This window comes from Chiloscyllium plagiosum, unplaced genomic scaffold (genome assembly GCF_037043375.1).
Source record: "Chiloscyllium plagiosum isolate Xiang-an unplaced genomic scaffold, Cpla_swu_hap1 HiC_scaffold_26, whole genome shotgun sequence".
NCBI classification, from domain to species: domain Eukaryota; kingdom Metazoa; phylum Chordata; class Chondrichthyes; order Orectolobiformes; family Hemiscylliidae; genus Chiloscyllium; species Chiloscyllium plagiosum.
In genome coordinates, this window is record NW_028270164.1 from 42,704,984 (window position 1) to 42,722,213 (window position 17,230).

Consider the following 17,230-nt stretch of genomic DNA (forward strand, 5'->3'; position numbering starts at 1 on the left):
CAACAAGTCCACACTGACCCTCTGAAGACTATCCAACCCAGACCCATCCCCTAACCTACACATCCCTGAAAACTATGGGTAATTTAGCATGGCCAATTCACACAAACTGCCCATTTTTGGATTGTGGGAACAAACCCATGTATACGAAGGGAGAATCTGCAAACTCCACACACAGTTGCCCGGAGGCAGGAATCGAACCCGGGTCCCTGGCACTGAGGCGGAGCAGTGCTAACCACTGAGCCTCAATCTTAAACAGAGAGAAATGAGGTCGCAGGAGTTCTCTCTCAGAGGAGCTGGGGTGGGGGGGTCTCAGGGTTCACTGACAGGAGGAGCCAGAGGAAGGAGTTGGAGCGGGGGATGGAATCGGGCTGAATGGCCTGGTCAGCTCCGGCCCTGGGGTCACAGGTTTTATTTGTAAAGGGCAGGCAGAGACCAGGCGCGGTTTTGAATTCGCGATTTCCGAGCGGTTTGTGCCTCAGCGGCGACCCGTCCGCAGGTTCCCCCCCTCCTTCCCCGCGAGGCCGGCGCCATGGATCTGGAGCAAGAGCCGAAGGTTAAAGCGGCGGCGGCACCGGCACAGGCCGAGCCGCCCAAGGCCGGAGAAGCGGCGGAGGGTGAGGTCTGCCCGCCGGACAGTACGGCCGAGCAGCCGGGGCCCAGCGGCGCGGAGCCGGCGGCGGTGAGGGAAGAAGGAGAGGGGACGGAGGCGGAGGCCGGCGGCGAAGGAGGACAGGCCCAGGCCCAGGCCCAGGCGGACAAGAAGCCTGCGGCGCCTCGGGAAGGTGGTGCCGAGGAAGAGGAGGACGATGAGGAAGGAGACGCCGTCCACCAGGCCAAAAAACTGCGGGTGGAGCCCGCCAGAGACAAAAAGGACAAGAAGCAGAAGGTGGACGAGGACGAAATCCAGAAGATGCAGTGAGTGCGGGCCCTAGCAACAGACAGCTCCCGTCCCACTTTCTCCTTATTTGTTCCCTTCCCCCACACCCCTAGGCCCTGTCCTGTCGGCTTCCAATGCATCCACCCAATTTTCAAACATTTACACTTCTCATTAGCAATCCACCTAGCAATTAACTCTTTGTGAGCTTATCAACTTCTCGCCTATCCCTTCCCCCCCCTCACTCTCAGCTCCATCTCCATGTACTGTACTCTCTCCCCCAACCCCCTCCTCCAACAGCATAAATTCCACCCTTCCCCAGCTGCCTTCAGTTCGGACAAAGAGTCAGTGAACTTGGAACATTTATTTTGTTTACCGTCTATAGATGTTGCTGACCTGCTGTATTCCTTCAGTACATTCTGGTACAGATCATCTGGTCTCAAAAAAAAAGTGCCAAAACATTAAAAAGCTTTTAGCACTGAAGTTGGCGAGGGTGAGGGATAAGATATTATCTGGCAAATCAAACAGCAGATGATTCTGCTCAAGCTGTGCTGATCAAATGATCATAAAATAGTAACTTGATTTTCAAGTTACCAGTTCTGGTATTAGTGTTGTGGGATTTGATGGATACTGTACTGCTTTATTGATTTTGAGCTTTTTATCAATAATTCAATATTGATCATCTCATCCAATCTAAAAGCAAGATTGATACAAACATACAGAAGGACGGCACGGTGGCACAGTGGTTAGCACTGCTGCCTCACAGCGCCAGAGACCCGGGTTCAATTCCCGCCTCAGGCGACTGACTCTGTGGAGTTTGCACGTTCTCCCCGTGTCTGCGTGGGTTTCCTCCGGGTGCTCCGGTTTCCTCCCACAGTCCAAAGATGTGCAGGTCAGGTGAATTGGCCATGCTAAATTGCCTGTAGTGTTAGGTAAGGGGTAAATGTAGAGGTATGGGTGGGTTGCGCTTCGGCGGGGTGGTGTGGACTTGTTGGGCCGAAGGGCCTGTTTCCACACTGTATGTAATCTAATCTAATCTAATCTAATCTAATCTAAAAGGAGCAGAAGTGGGCCGTTCTGGTCTTTATTCTGCCATTCAACTGTTGATCTGTTTGAATTTCACATTCCTATCTACCCCTGATAATCTTTGATTACCTTGCCTAACAAGAATCTGTCCACCTCCACTCAATGATACTTAATTTCCACCTCCTTCCTAGCCAGAGAATTCCAAAGTCTCTCAACCTTAGAAAAAATATTCTCATCTGTGCTCTAAAAGATCAACTAAACAATGCGCCCTGGTTCTGGACTCACCCACTGGAGTGGATATCCTTTCCGTGTCAACCTGTGAAGACCATTCAGGATTTTATAAACTTAATCTAAATTGCCCCTTGCCCTTCTAAAGCTGAGTGAAAACAAACCCAGCCTGTTCAATTTTTTTTTAAAAAAAGACACTCCTCCCTATCATCAACCTAGTAAACATTCTCTGAACAACCTCCAGTGTATTTGCATTCTCCTTTAAACAAGGACCCTCACTATTTGAGGTGTGATCTTATTTGTTTGTGGGAGCTTAATGGCATTATCTGACCATGTCACATTTGGAAACTGCATTCTTGGAAGAGTGGGCGATATATTAAACAGAAAGAATGTTGACACTACAAAATATTATTTGTTCTACTTGAACAATATGAAACAATCTTAGGATTTTCCTTTGAGTATGGTTGATAGACAGTGTCCAGAAGTTGGACATGATGGAGTTGATAATGATGACGATCACTGGAGCATCAGGACAGTAACTGAAATTGATTGTATATTAACTGCCAGCCAGCCGATGGTGTTTTTCATGCCAACAAGAGAGTATCTTCAGGTCAGATCATCTACATAGGAACAGAAGTAGACCATTCAGCCCATTGGGATTGCTCCACTATTTGATCAAAACTGATCTGTTTCTCAACTCCATTCTCCTGCCTTCTCCCCATAACCCTTGAACCCCTTATTAATCAAGAACCTATCTACTTCTGTCTTAACTATACTCAGTGACTTGGCCTTCACAGCCTTCTGTGGCAATGAATTCCCACAGATTAACCATCTTCTGGCTGAAGAAATTCTTCCTTACTCTGAGGCTGTGCTCTCCTACTAGCAGAAACATCTTCTCCACATACACTCCATGCAGGGCTCTCAGTATTCTGAAAGTTTCATTGGGATTTCTCCCACTCCTTCTAAATTCCATTGAGTACAAACCCAGAACCTCAACCACTCCTCATAAGTCAAGCCTTTCATCCCCAGGATTGCCCAGTCTCCTCGCCTGCCCTTCTGCAGGCTCCTTGCTCCCTCAACATTACGTGTGATCTGCAAAGTTAGCAATAATGCCCTCAGTTTTTTCATTCAGATTAATGTATAACATGAATAGAACAAAGAAAGTTTACAGCCCAGAAACAGGCCCTTCGGCCCTCCAAGCCTGAGCAATCCAAATCCACTGTCTAAACCTATTGCCCAATTCCTAAGCATCTGTATCCCTCTGCTCCCCATCTATTCATGCATCTGTCCAGATGCATCTTAAATGAATCTACTGTGCCTGCCCCTACTACCTCTGCTGGCAACGCGTTCCAGGCACTTACCACCCTCTGTGTAAAGTACTTGCCACATCTATCCCCCTTAAACTTTTCACGTCTCACCTTGAAGACATGACCTCTCGTTACCGAATCCCTCACCCTGGGAAAAAGCTAATCTCTATCCACCCTGTCTATACTCTTCATTATTTTGTAGACCTCAATCAGATCCCCCTTCAATCTCCTTTTTTCTAATGAAAACAATCCTAACCTACTCAACCTCTCTTCATAGCTAGCACCTTCCATACCAGGCAATATCCTCATAAACCTTCTCTGCACCCTCTCCAAGGTGTCCACATCCTTTTTGTAATCTGGCGACCAGAACTGTACACCGTATTCTAAATGAAGTCCGATGAAGGCAAACATACCATTTGCCGCCTTGACCACTCTATCCACCTGTGCAGCCACCTTCAAGGTACAATGGACCTGAACTCCCAGATCTCTCAGCTCATCAACTTTTCCCAAGGCTCTTCCGTTTACTGTATAATTCGCTCTAGAATTAGACTTCTGAAAATGGATCACCTCACATTTGCCTGGATTGAACTCCATCTGGCACTTCTCCGCCCAACTCTCCAGTCTAATGATATTCTCCTGTATTGTTTGACAGTTCCCTATGCTTTCTGCTACTTCATCAATCTTCGTGTCATCTGCAAACTTACTGCACTAAATTTTCTGGGCTGTAAATTTTCTTTGTTCTTTGTTTTATTCATGTTATACATCTGCAGATCAACAATGCCCTCTTCCAGATCATTTATGTATACACAAACAACAGTGGCCCCAGCACTGACCCCTGTGGAACACCACTGATCACCTTTCTCCATTTCAAGAAACTTCCTTCAACTACTACTCTCTGTCTCCTGTTGCTCAACCAGTTCTTCATCCACCTGGCTAGAACACTTTGCACACCATGTGACTTTACTTTCTCCATTAGTCTACCATGGGGAACCTTATCAAACGCCTTACTAAAGTCCATGTATATAACATATACAGCCCTTCCTTCATCTATCAACTTGGTCACTTCTTCAAAGAACTCTATTAAGTTGGTAAGGCATGATCTACCCGCACAGAACCATGTTGCCTATTACTGATAAGTCCATTCTTTTCTAAATATAAATAGATTTTATCCCTCAGTACCTTCTCCAGCAACTCTCCCACCACTGACGTCAGGCTCACTGGTTTGTAGTTACCCTGGAATATACCTACTATCCTTCTTTCTGGATTAGTGGTGCTGGAAGAGCACAGCAGTACAGGCAGCATCCAAGGAGCAGCGAAATCGACATTTCGGGCAAAAGCCCTTCAGGAATAAAGGCAGAGAGCCTGAAGTGTGGAGAGATAAGCTAGGGGAGGGTGGGGGTGGGGAGAAAGTAGCATAGAGTACAATAGGTGAATGGGGGAGGGGATGAAGGTGATAGGTTAGGGAGGAGAGGGTGGAGTGGATAGGTGGAAAAGGAGATAGGCAGGTAGGACAAGTGATGGGGACAGTGCTGAGCTGGAAGTTTGGAACTAGGGTGAGGTGGGGGAAGGGGAAATGAGGAAACTGTTGAAGTTCACATTGATGCCCTGGGGTTGAAGTGTTCCGAGGCGGAAGATGAGGCGTTCTTCCTCCAGGCGTCTGGTGGTGAGGGAGCGGTGGTGAAGGAGGCCCAAGACCTCCATGTCCTCGGCAGAGTGGGAGGGGGAGTTGAAATGTTGGGCCACGGGGCGGTGTGGTTGATTGGTGAGTGTGTCCCGGAGATGTTCCCTAAAGCGCTCTGCTAGGAGGCGCCCAGTCTCCCCAATGTAGAGAAGACCGCATCGGGAGCAACGGATACAATAAATGATACTAGTAGATGTGCAGGTAAAACTTTGATGGATGTGGAAGGCCCCTTTAGAGCCTTGGACAGAGGTGAGGGAGGAGGTGTCGGCGCAGGTCTTGCAATTCCTGCAGTGGCAGGGGAAGGTGCCAGGATGGGAGGGTGGGTTGTATGGGAGCATGGACCTGACCAGGTCGTCACGGAGGAAACGGTCTTTGCGGAAGGCGGAAAGGGGTAGGGAGGGAAATATGTCCCTGGTGGTGGGGTCTTTTTGGAGGTGGCGGAAATGTTGGCGGATGATTTGGTTTATGCCAAGGTTGGTAGGGTGGAAGGTGAGCACCAGGGGCATTCTTTCCTTGTTACGGTTGGAGGGGTGGGGGCGGAGGTGCGGAATGTGGACGAGATGTGTTGGAGGGCATCTTTAACCACGTGGGAAGGGAAATTGCGGCCTGTAAAGAAGGAGGCCATCTGGTGTGTTCTGTGGTGGAACTGGTCATCCTGGGAGCAGATACGGCGGAGGCGGAGGAATTGGGAATATGGGATGGCATTTTTGCAAGAGGTAGGGTGGGACGAGGTGTAATCCAGGTAGCTGTGGGAGTCGGTGGGTTTGTAAAAAATGTCAGTGTCAAGTCGGTCGTCATTAATGGAGATGGAGAGGTCCAGGAAGGGGAGGGAGGTGGCAGAGATGGTCCAGGTAAATTTAAGGTCAGGGTGGAATGTGTTGGTGAAGTTGATGAATTGCTCAACCTCCTCGCGGGAGCACGAGGTGGCACCAATGGAGTCATCAATGTAGCAGAAAAGAGGTGGGGAGTGGTGCCAGTGTAATTACGGAAGATCAACTGTTCTACGTAGCCAACAAAGAGACAGGCATAGCTGGGGCCCATACGTGTGCCCATGGCTCCCCCTTTGGTCTGGAGGAAGTGGGAGGATTCGAAGGAGAAATTGTTAAGGGTGAGGACCAGTTCGGCCAAACGACTGAGAGTATAGGTGGAAGGGTACTGTTGGGGACATCTGGAGAGGAAAAAACTGAGGGCTTGGAGGCCCTGGTCATGGCGGATGGAGGTGTAGAGGGATTGGATATCCATGGTGAAGATGAGGCGTTGGGGGTCGGGGAAACGGAAGTCTTGGAGGAGGTGGAGGGCGTGGGTGGTGTCTCGAGCGTATGTGGGGAGTTCCTGGACTTGGGGGATAGGACAGTGTTGAGATAGTAGAGATGAGTTCAGTGGGGCAGGAGCATGCTGAGACAATGGGTCGGCCAGGGTGGTCAGGCTTGTGGATCTTGGGAAGGAGGTAGAACCGGGCAGTGCGGGGTTCCAGGACTATGAGGTTGGAAGCTGTGGGTGGGATATCTCCTGATGTGATGAGGTTCTGTATGGTCTGGGAGATGATGGTTTGGTGATGGGGGGTGGGGTCATAGTCGAGGGGGCAGTAGGAAGAGGTGTCCTCGAGTTGGCGGTTTGGCTTCAGTGTAGAGGTCAGTGCACCTACCACTGCGCCCCCTTTATCCGCTGGCTTGATGGTGAGGTTGGGATTGGAGGGCTGCGTGTTGTGAGGGTGAGGTGGGGGAGGGGGGTAGACAGGTTGAGGCGGTTAATGTCCCAGCGGCAGTTGGAAATGAAGAGGTCGAGGGCAGGTAATGGGCCAGCGCGGGGTGTCCAGGTGGATGCAGTGTGTTGGACGTGGGCAAAGGGGTCCTCGGAAGGTGGGCGGGAATCCTGATTGTGAAAGTAAGCTCGGAGGCGGAGGCGACGGAAGAATTGTTCGACGTCACGGCGTGTATTAAATTCATTGTGTGCACATCATCGCTGATGCCACACGCTCAGTGACTTCCGCCACAATTCTTCCGTCGCCTGCGCCTCCGAGCTTACTTTCACAATCAGGATTCCTGCCCACCTTCCGAGGACCCCTTTGCCCACCTCCAACACACTGCCACCACCTGGACACCCCATGCTGGCCCATTACCTGCCCTCGACCTCTTCATTTCCAACTGCCGCCGGGACATTAACCGCCTCAACCTGTCTACCCCCCTCCCCCACTCCAACCTCTCACCCTCACAACGCGCAGCCCTCCAATCCTTCTGCTCCAATCCCAACCTCACCATCAAGCCAGCAGATAAAGGGGGTGCAGTGGTAGTCTGGCGCACTGACCTCTACACTGCTGAAGCCAAACGCCAACTCGAGGACACCTCTTCCTACTGCCCCCTCGACCATGACCCCACCCCCCATCATCAAACCATCATCTCCCAGACCATACAGAACCTCATCACCTCAGGAGATCTCCCAACCACAGCTTCCAACCTCATATCCGGGAACCCCGCACTTCCCTTCTACCTCCTTCCCAAGATCCACAAGCCTGACCACCCTGGTCGACCCATTGTCTCAGCATGCTCCTGCCCCACTGAACTCACCTCTACCTACCTCGACACTGTCCTATCCCCCTTAGTCCAGGAACTCCCCACATACGTTCAAGACACCACCCACGCCCTCCACCTCCTCCAAGACTTCTGTTTCCCCGGCCCCCAATGCCTCATCTTCACCATGGATATCCAATCCCTCTACACCTCCATCCGCCATGACCAGGGCCTCCAAGCCCTCCGTTTTTTCCTCTCGCTACGTCCCCAACAGTACCCTTCCACCGACACTCTCATTCGTTTGGCCGAACTGGTCCTCACCCTTAACAATTTCTCCTTTGAATCCTCCAGACCAAAGGGATAGCCATGGGCACTCGTATAGGCCCCAGCTATGCCTGTCTCTTTGTTGGCTACGTAGAACAGTTGATCTTCCGTAATTACACTGGCACCACTCCCCACCTGTTCCTCCGCTACATTGATGACTGCATTGGCGCCACCTCGTGCTCCCGCGAGGAGGTTGAGCAATTCATCAACTTCACCCACACATTCCACCCTGACCTTAAATTTACCTGGACCATCTCTGCCACCTCCCTCCCCTTCCTGGACCTCTCCATCTCCATTAATGACGACCGACTTGACACTGACATTTTTTACAAACCCACCGACTCCCACAGCTACCTGGATTACACCTCGTCCCACCCTACCTCTTGCAAAAAATGCCATCCCATATTCCCAATTCCTCCGCCTCCGCCATATCTGCTCCCAGGAGGACCAGTTCCACCATAGAACACACCAGATGGCCTCCTTCTTTAGAGACCGCAATTTCCCTTCCCACGTGGTTAAAGATGCCCTCCAACGCATCTCGTCCACATCCCGCACCTCCGCCCTCAGACCCCACCCCTCCAACCGTAACAAGGACAGAACGCCCCTGGGCTCACCTTCTACCCAACAAACTTCCACATAAACCAAATCATCCGCTGTCATTTCCGCCACCTCCAAAAAGACCCCACCACCAGGGATATATTTCCCTCCCCACCCCTTTCCGCCTTCTGCAAAGACCGTTCCCTCCGTGACTACCTGGTCAGGTCCACGCTCCCCTGCAACCCACCCTCCCATCCTGGCACCTTCCCCTGCCACTGCAGGAACTGTAAAACCTGTGCCCACACCTCCTGCCTCACCTCCATCAAAGGCCCTAAAGGAGCCTTCCACATCCATCAAAGTTTTACCTGCACATCCACTAATACCATTTATTGTATCCGTTGCTCCCGATGCGGCCTCCTCGACATTGGGGAGACTGGGCGCCTCCTAGCAGAGCGCTTTAAGGAACATCTCCGGGACACCCGCACCAATCAACCACACCGCCCCGTGGCCCAACATTTCAACTCCCCCTCCCACTCTGCCGAGAACATGGAGGTCCTGGGCCTCCTTACCGCCGCTCCCTCACCACCAGACGCCTGGAGGAAGAATGCCTTATCTTCCGCCTCGGAACACTTCAACCCCAGGGCATCAATGTGGACTTCAACGGTTTCCTCATTTCCCCTTCCCCCACCTCACCCTAGTTCCAAACGTTCAGCTCAGCACTGTCCCCATGACTTGTCCGGACTTGTCCTACCTGCCTATCTCCTTTTCCACCGATCCACTCCACCCTCTCCTCCCTGACCTATCACCTTCATCCCCTCCCCCACTCACCCATTGTACTCTATGCTACTTTCTCCCCACCCCCACCCTCCTCTAGCTTATCTCTCCACGCTTCAGGCTCTCTGCCTTTATTCCTGATGAAGGGCTTTTACCCGAAACGTCGATTTCGCTGCACCTTGGATGCTGCCTAAACTGCTGTGCTCTTCCAGCACCACTAATCCAGAATCTGGTTTCCAGCATCTGCAGTCATTGTTTTTACCTACTATCCTTCTTGTAGAGGGGGACAGCATGAGCACCCTTCCAGTCCTCCGGCATTTCACCTGTGTTTAAGGATGCTACAAAGATATCTGTCAGGGCTCCAGCTATTTCCTCTCTCGCCTCCCTCAGCAACCTGGGATAGATCCCATTCAGTCCTGGGGATTTGTCCACCTTAATATCCCTTAGCCAGCTTCCCTCCTTATGTCAACGTGATCCAGATTAAACAAACATCTATCTCTAATCTCAACATTCATCATGTCCCTCTCCTCAGTGAACACTGATGCAAAGTAATCATTGAGAATGTCACCCATTTTTTTCAGGTTCGACGTACAACCTTCCTTCCTTATCCTTTAGTGGAATATTTGTGGTCCCAACACTGATCCCTGCAGAACTCCGATAATCACTAGCTGCCATCCTGAAAAAGACCCCTTTATCCCGACTCTCTGCCTCCTGCCAGTCAGCCAATCCTTTATCCATGCCAATAGCTTGCCCTTAACACCACGGGCTCTTATCTTATTTAGCAACCTCCTGTGCAGCATCTTGTCAAAGACCTTCTGGAAATCCAAATAGATCATCTCCACTGGCTCTCCTTTATCTAACTTGCTTATTTCCTCCTCAAACAGTTCTAACAGATTTGTCAAGCATGACCTACCCTTGATGAAGCTGTGCTGACTCAGTCCTATTTTGTCATGCACTCCAAGTACTCAGCAATCTCATCCTTAATAATGGACTCAAATCTTACCAGCAACTGAGGTCAGCCTGACCAGCCTGTAGTTTCCTGACTTCTGCCTCCCTCCCTTCTTAAACAGTTGTATTACATTAGCCATTTTCCAGTCCTCTGGGACCCTCCTTGATTCCATTACTTCTCTACAATCTCCTCAGCCAGTTCCTTCGGAACTCTGGGATGTAGTCTATCTGGTCTGGGTGATTTATCCACCTTCAGACTTTTCAGCTTCCCCAACATCTTTTCCTTAGTTACAATACTTACATCTGCCCACATGACTCTCTTGAAGACCTGGTATGCTGCTGTTGTCTTCCATTATGAAAATGGATACGAAATATTTAGTCAGTACCTCTGTCATTTCTTTGTTTCCCATTACTGTTTCTCCAGCCTCACTCCTGTCCACTCTTGCCTCTCTTATATGCCTGGTTGATAACAGATTTATAACCTTCCTTTATATTTCTAGTTAGCTTGCTCTCAGATTTTGTCCTCTCCTTGCTTATTGCTTTTTATAACACAAATCTTGATTTCAGTTTGGAAATCTCATCCAAAAATTATGGCATACTACACTGAGTGCTGAAAACGTAGTTACATGGTGGGTGGTTAAGAATGTGGATTTCTTTTGAGCTGCATTGTGTCAAGGCACTCAGGTTTTATTCCCCCACGGGTGATATTCTCCCTGTGTCTATGTGGATTTCCTCCAGGTGCCCCAGTTCCCCCTCTCAGTCCAGAGATGAGTGGGTTAGGTGGTGTAGCAGTGCTAAATTGCCCATAATGTCCAGGGATGTGCCATGGGAAATGCAGGTTTACAGGGATAGGGTAGGGGCGTGGGTCCGGGCGAGATGCTGTTCAGAGTGTTGGAATGAACTTGATGGGCCGAATGGTCTGCTTCAATGAGGGATTCTGAGTTCATAAATTTAAGTAAACTTTGTTTTTAAACAAACTGTAAAATAATTTGGGGAACAAGTAGTGCAGATAGTTTATATTTAACTGTAAACAATAACTATGGAATCAATGTCAATGTTTCTCTTCACCAATTGGTGACAACTCTAACACATCATGTGTGCCACATTTTCAGGCTCTTTTATCCTCCCTTTTGTTTAAACAACAGTTGGAAATCTTGCAACATCTCAATTGGTGTCACTAACTTGTATGGCACATTGCAAGTCTTAGAAATGGGTTTGTGCAAATAAAAGTTTCTTGTTCCTATTCTTAATCTGTTGCTCCAGGATATTTACCTATTTTCTTCTCTCTGTATTACAAGCTTGATCCACAGCCGTAGCATTGTAAAACGTTACTACTTCATCTGATTGACATAAATCTTTGAAACCTCACTCCTACAGCAAACCAAATTAGATAGCTAATTCCGTTAATGGATATTAAACGTCGATGAGTGAAAGGCCACAAGGCAAATGGATGTTGTGAACTAATTGGTCAGTTGTATTAAAATGTGTATGCAGGGGGCTGTTCCTTGTTTCCTTTAAATTTGGTTCACTTTGACCAATTGTTTTACTAAAAGAATATTCGGAAAGTATATAAAGCTGGATTCGCCAAAAGGTGTTCGGATTTTATAGTGCAGTTGGATGAAATAAAACTTAGGAGAAAGTGAGGACTGTAGATGCTGGAGATCACAATTGAGTGTGTGTTGCTGGAAAAGCACAACATGTATTTAAAAGAGTTCTTTTATTTGAACAGGATCTTGGTTTCATCCTTTTCAGAGGAGCAGTTAAACCGCTATGAGATGTATCGTCGTTCTGCCTTTCCCAAAGCTGCCATTAAAAGGGTTGGTTACTCTTCATCAGTCTGCATTTGTTAGATTTGCTGTCAATGATTTCTAATTTTTAAAAATCCATTCAAATGAATTAGTTTCCATGCAAATACATGCCCATAATTAGAAAATGAAGAATACTATCTAAACATTTCAGTCATTGGATTTTTTCCTACTGCATCCAGTTTTAAAATGTTTAATTGAATCCTTCTTAAATTTGTGTGGCAGCAGAGAAACATTTAAAAAAAAATCACAAAGGTAATTTTCTGTGCTAACCCAATTAGTTCAAAGGATATTATTGATGATCTTGTCCTGGTTATTTTATGACTGGACAGTAAGATTGCAATGTAGAATCTGGGATGTGCATTTTTTCCAGATTTATTGGCTGAGGGAAGGGTAATTTTGTGAAGCAAAACAGATTAGCATAGTATAGACTAGGTGTATAGTGGCTGAGCACTCTGCCCCTTCATGTGGGACATGGATTCAGTTTCAGTCCAGACTTTTGTGTTTTACAGATACAGGGATGTTGATTGTGGAGTAGTATTATCCTATTAATACATGTTCTGGGGACTTAGGTTTGAATCATGCCAAGGCAGACTATAATGTTTGAATTCAATAAAAATCTGGAATTAATAGTCAAATGATGACTATGGCAATTATCAGAAAAAAATGCTGTTATAGTAATATCTTTTAGGAAAGAATCTGCTGTCATTACCTGATTCAGTCCACATGTGACTCCAGACTCTCAGCAATGTGGTTGACTCTTAATTGGATTAGGGATAGGCAGTATATGCTGGTTTATCCAGCTGCACCCTAATCCAATGAATGATTTTTTTTTAAAAACATGGGTAATTTTATTTTATAGAGTGGTCTAACTAGAAATATGAATTGACACATACATGACCATGTCCGACATGACAGTTGTAGAGTCACACACACCAAGAAAGCTGGCTTTGCTTAAAGTAGATTCTATATTAGGATAGCATTGGAATTAGGGATTTTTTTTTAAACGCTCCAGTGCCAATATCAGTGCATTGAGTTAACACGATGCTAAACAGGTGGAGTGTGACCACCCTCATGAGGGGAAAGATTCAGAGAGACAATCCGTATCTTGTACCTCTTTGCAATGGGCCAGGTCAGTTTCAGAGGCCATGAAGTTGTGGTAGGAGAAAGTGAGGACTGCAGATGCTGGATATCAGAAAGAGTATGGTGTTCCTTATACAAAATATTTAATTATTTACAGGGAACTGGGAACTGTGTGGTGGCTCCTTTTTAGGTTTTATAAAACTAAAGGCCTAGACCAATTTGTCTTCATTTGAAACTAATACTTGGCCATTTTGTTTGTATATTATTGGTAAGTCAATAAAGCAGAAAATGTGTTGCTGGAAAAGCGCAGCAGGTCAGGCAGCATCCAGGGAACAGGAGAATCGACGTTTCGGGCATAAGCCCTCCTGAAGAAGGGCTTATGCCCGAAACGTCGATTCTCCTGTTCCCTGGATGCTGCCTGACCTGCTGCGCTTTTCCAGCAACACATTTTCAGCTCTGATCTCCAGCATCTGCAGACCTCACTTTCTCCTCAAGTCAATAAAGCAGTTTGGAGTTTAGCATTTTTTGGATGGAATATTTGTTGCCCTACAGGCACAGGGGCAGATTCATTTATAGTGAGATTTAATATGCATAAAGTATTATCCTCTATTGTGACAAGAGTTCACCCATAGAAAGTGGATTGTAATATAAGGTTAAAGGAGCATTCAATTTGGAAAGAGTAACTGCAGCATTTTAGAAAGCATGCTGGAAGCAATATTAGTTTTTTAATGTCTGCTCAAAATTAACTATTCTATGCAACGATAGATGGCTCTCTATAATGGATAATCTTAGACAGCAAGAATTCTAAGAAAACATTAGTTATAATTGTGTATATCACATCTTCTAATCCAGTATTTGAGGATTTTGCCTGTTCTCTCTTCTAGCTAATCCAGTCAATCACAGGCTGCTCAGTATCTCAAAATGTCGTGATTGCCATGTCTGGTATTTCCAAAGTGTTTGTGGGCGAAGTGATGGAAGAAGGTGAGTTCAAAGAGTAGAGGTTTTAAAGGATCAAGAGCAGACATAATAAGGCCAAATTCCAGAATTTATTTTTCAGTGGCTTGATGTCTGATAGTCCATATTCAAAGACCAGGAATGAGATTAGGTCAAATTTACTTATTCACTTCACTTTATTAATTGTACTGTTACAAAACTAACGCATCTATGATTATTGACGAGCGCATACAAAACTATTTTTTTTCCTCGATATAAAACATTGAAGGCTGGAAGCCCCAATCCAAAGTACATAATGCCAACTGCACCTGCTGGAATACTGAATTATGCTTGGCATATTCCATTGTTTGTTTGACAATTGTTTTAAGATCAGAGTATAACCTGTTAGGAAAATGTGATATTTGTCGGGAGAAATATATTTGTACAAAGTCCTGGCTGGCCATAGTCAGTTGGTCTGTTCCTCTGCTTATACTCGAGTTTGTGGCAGCTATTAAGTACATAACATGGAACAGGACCTCAGTTACTTGAATGTTCAAGAGGAGATTTAGTCTCCTGAACAAAGCTTTTAGCAAAAGTAAAACAAAGCTCATTATGATCTTCACTGCTTCTGTTGACGTTTTTGAATCAACCCATTCAGGCATGTTATTACACACTTCGAGTGGTACTTGAACCTGGGTGTCCTGGCTCAGAGACACTGACACTACTATTGCACTACAAGAACCCTCCCTTCTGTAAACTTTTGAACGTATTTGTAGCCCCAATGCCTGACTAATTAAAGAGTGGTGCAAGGATGAAACATGAAAATACTTTAAATATAATTGAAATCAGATGTATCTCAAAGTCTGCTGTATTTTTAGACACCACCTGTGTTTTTCTCTTAAGATGCCAAATTATGTAGCATCTTACGAATGGAATGCTGCAGACTAATGGCATTCGTGGAGGGAAAAAGTTCAACAGTTGAGTTGTTATTTCTTCAGAACTGAAAGGGGTTGGAAAACTTTGTTTTTGCCTGATTCACAAATGCTGAGTTTCTCCAGAATCCTCAGTATTTTGCTTTTATAAGTAGAGAGTAGCATATTCATTCTAACTGCTGTAATGATTGGTTGCTAGAAAATGAATGCACTTCTCATCTTCAGACACTGCGTGTTCAATTCCTAGGATTTTTCTCTTCCTAGGCAGAGAAGAAAAAGAACTCTAGAAACCCCAAGTGCAGAAAGGTCATTTCTAGATTATGCACTGATGCATTCCTTTACAGTATTCATTCAGGATGTGGGGTGTTGCTGGGGAGGCCAGTATTTACAACCCATTCCCTTTGCTGGGATGCAATTCAAGCCATACCCTGAAACATTTTTTGTAAAATGAACTGTGATTAACTGAATAATTAAATAAATTTACAAGTGCCTTTCCTGGCTGTCTGCACAAATCTGCCTCTTACTGGGCTCTGGTGTTATAGACTTGATTCTTGATGAAGGGCTTTTGCCCGAAATGTCGCTTTTTCCTGCTCAGATGCTGCATGACCTGCTGTACATTTCCAGCACCACACTCTTGGCTGGTATTTTGAAGCATAGTTATGCAGGATTATAACAATTGCTGAGCATCTTATTTTCAAATGCCTTTCTTATTGCTTTAGGTCTTCAGTATCTTATGTGTTCAATTGTATACCACATATTACTAAGTAACACTTTTTTGCCTCTGGCTATTGTTTGAGGACATAGACCTTTGAAATGTATTTATATTGCCTAATTGTGAGGAGTCTGTGTGGCTAAGGATGAACATGTCAGGTCCATCTCCCAGCCTCACCTCTTTTCTCCTGTAGGACCACACCACCCCTGCAGTTATTTCCATGTCAGTGCTAATTGGCAGTTTAAGAGCTGATACAATGTTCCTATGATTCCAGTACTGATTCATCGATCCTGAACTTTCCAGCAAATGCAATTAGTAGTAACCAATAATGAGAGAGTGCTATCAGAGAGACATTGAAGAATGTACAGGTGGAAGGATGACTAGATTGCAGGAAGGAGAGTTATATAAACATATCACTAAACGGATGAGAAATAATTTTGCTTCGTCTGTGCCATAAGAGATAAAGTGGTATCTATAAAACTTAGTTGGAAAGAGTGAACTATGAATACCAGTTGAAGTATTTGACCACTGAAATATTCAGGTTTTAGGCATCTATGAATCCTCTGGGATTCTGGATATGATCTACGGTAGAATGTTTTGTTTAAATTAATTGTTTTGATTTTTTTTTTGAAAAAGCTCTGGATGTCTGTGAAAAATGGGGAGAAACTCCACCTTTGCAGCCAAAGCACATGCGGGAGGCAGTGAGAAGACTTAAGTTACGCGGACAGATTCCAAACACAAAGTACAAGAAGGTTACGTTTTATTAACAAGAATCCACCATTAGTGAATATTCAAATCTATACATATTATGGCAATGTACATAGAATATTTTAACTATAATGGGGGGGTGGTGCAGGGGCGGGGTGAAAAGCTTGTTTTCCTTCTAGATCGGTCAATCTTAAGTACTCTTACTTGAAACGGATTTCAAATTATTACTTTGCTCAATAATGTTTTCAAATTTGAATAGGAACCAGAACAAATTTGTGGTAAGCAATTTTCTGGAGTCTATAAATGTTCAGCAGGCTGTTGAATCACATTCCCTTGCAGCAGACACTTAATCTCTCACCTATGCCCAATTGCCAGTGTCTACTCCATTACAATACTCTGACATGACACACAGCCACGGGGCAAGAGATCCTAAAATCAGCTGTTTAATTTCTCTATTTAGATGGCTGAAAATTTGTAAATTTGAAAACTACAAATTGGATAGGATTGTATTTACAATCTTGGCAGTTTAGTTTTTTTGTACAGTGTTTTGGATAAAATCAGTTGAGTTACATATTTATGTACTAAAGTAACAAACAAACAAACTGTTGTAAGTCGTGTATAGTATTTCATTGTTTCTGCTGTTTTGTACAGATTATAAGAAATCTTGATAATAAAGCTCATACAAAATCATCAATATGAATATTAAGTATCTGCTGGATAATGTGTGCAATAACATCTCTTAGATGGATAATATGAATGTGGAAAAAAATTATAAATGCCTTGATAGGAGGTACAGTCAAAGACAAAATTCTTAATTTATCTTGGGTTTTATTGTTCCAGGCTGCAATTAT

The 17,230-nt window shown here is 45.6% G+C and overlaps 1 protein-coding gene across 1 annotated transcript; it reads left to right on the top strand.

Moving 5' to 3' along the window:
- Positions 1–357: 357 nt before the first annotated feature.
- On the top strand, positions 358–17,073 carry LOC122563267 (transcription initiation factor TFIID subunit 11). Its single transcript, XM_043716926.2, has 4 exons — positions 358–915; positions 11,936–12,023; positions 13,979–14,075; positions 16,308–17,073. The coding sequence occupies exons 1-4, from the start codon at positions 530–532 to the stop codon at positions 16,436–16,438; spliced, it is 702 nt and encodes a 233-aa protein (XP_043572861.2). The 5' UTR covers positions 358–529; the 3' UTR covers positions 16,439–17,073.
- Positions 17,074–17,230: the final 157 nt, after the last annotated feature.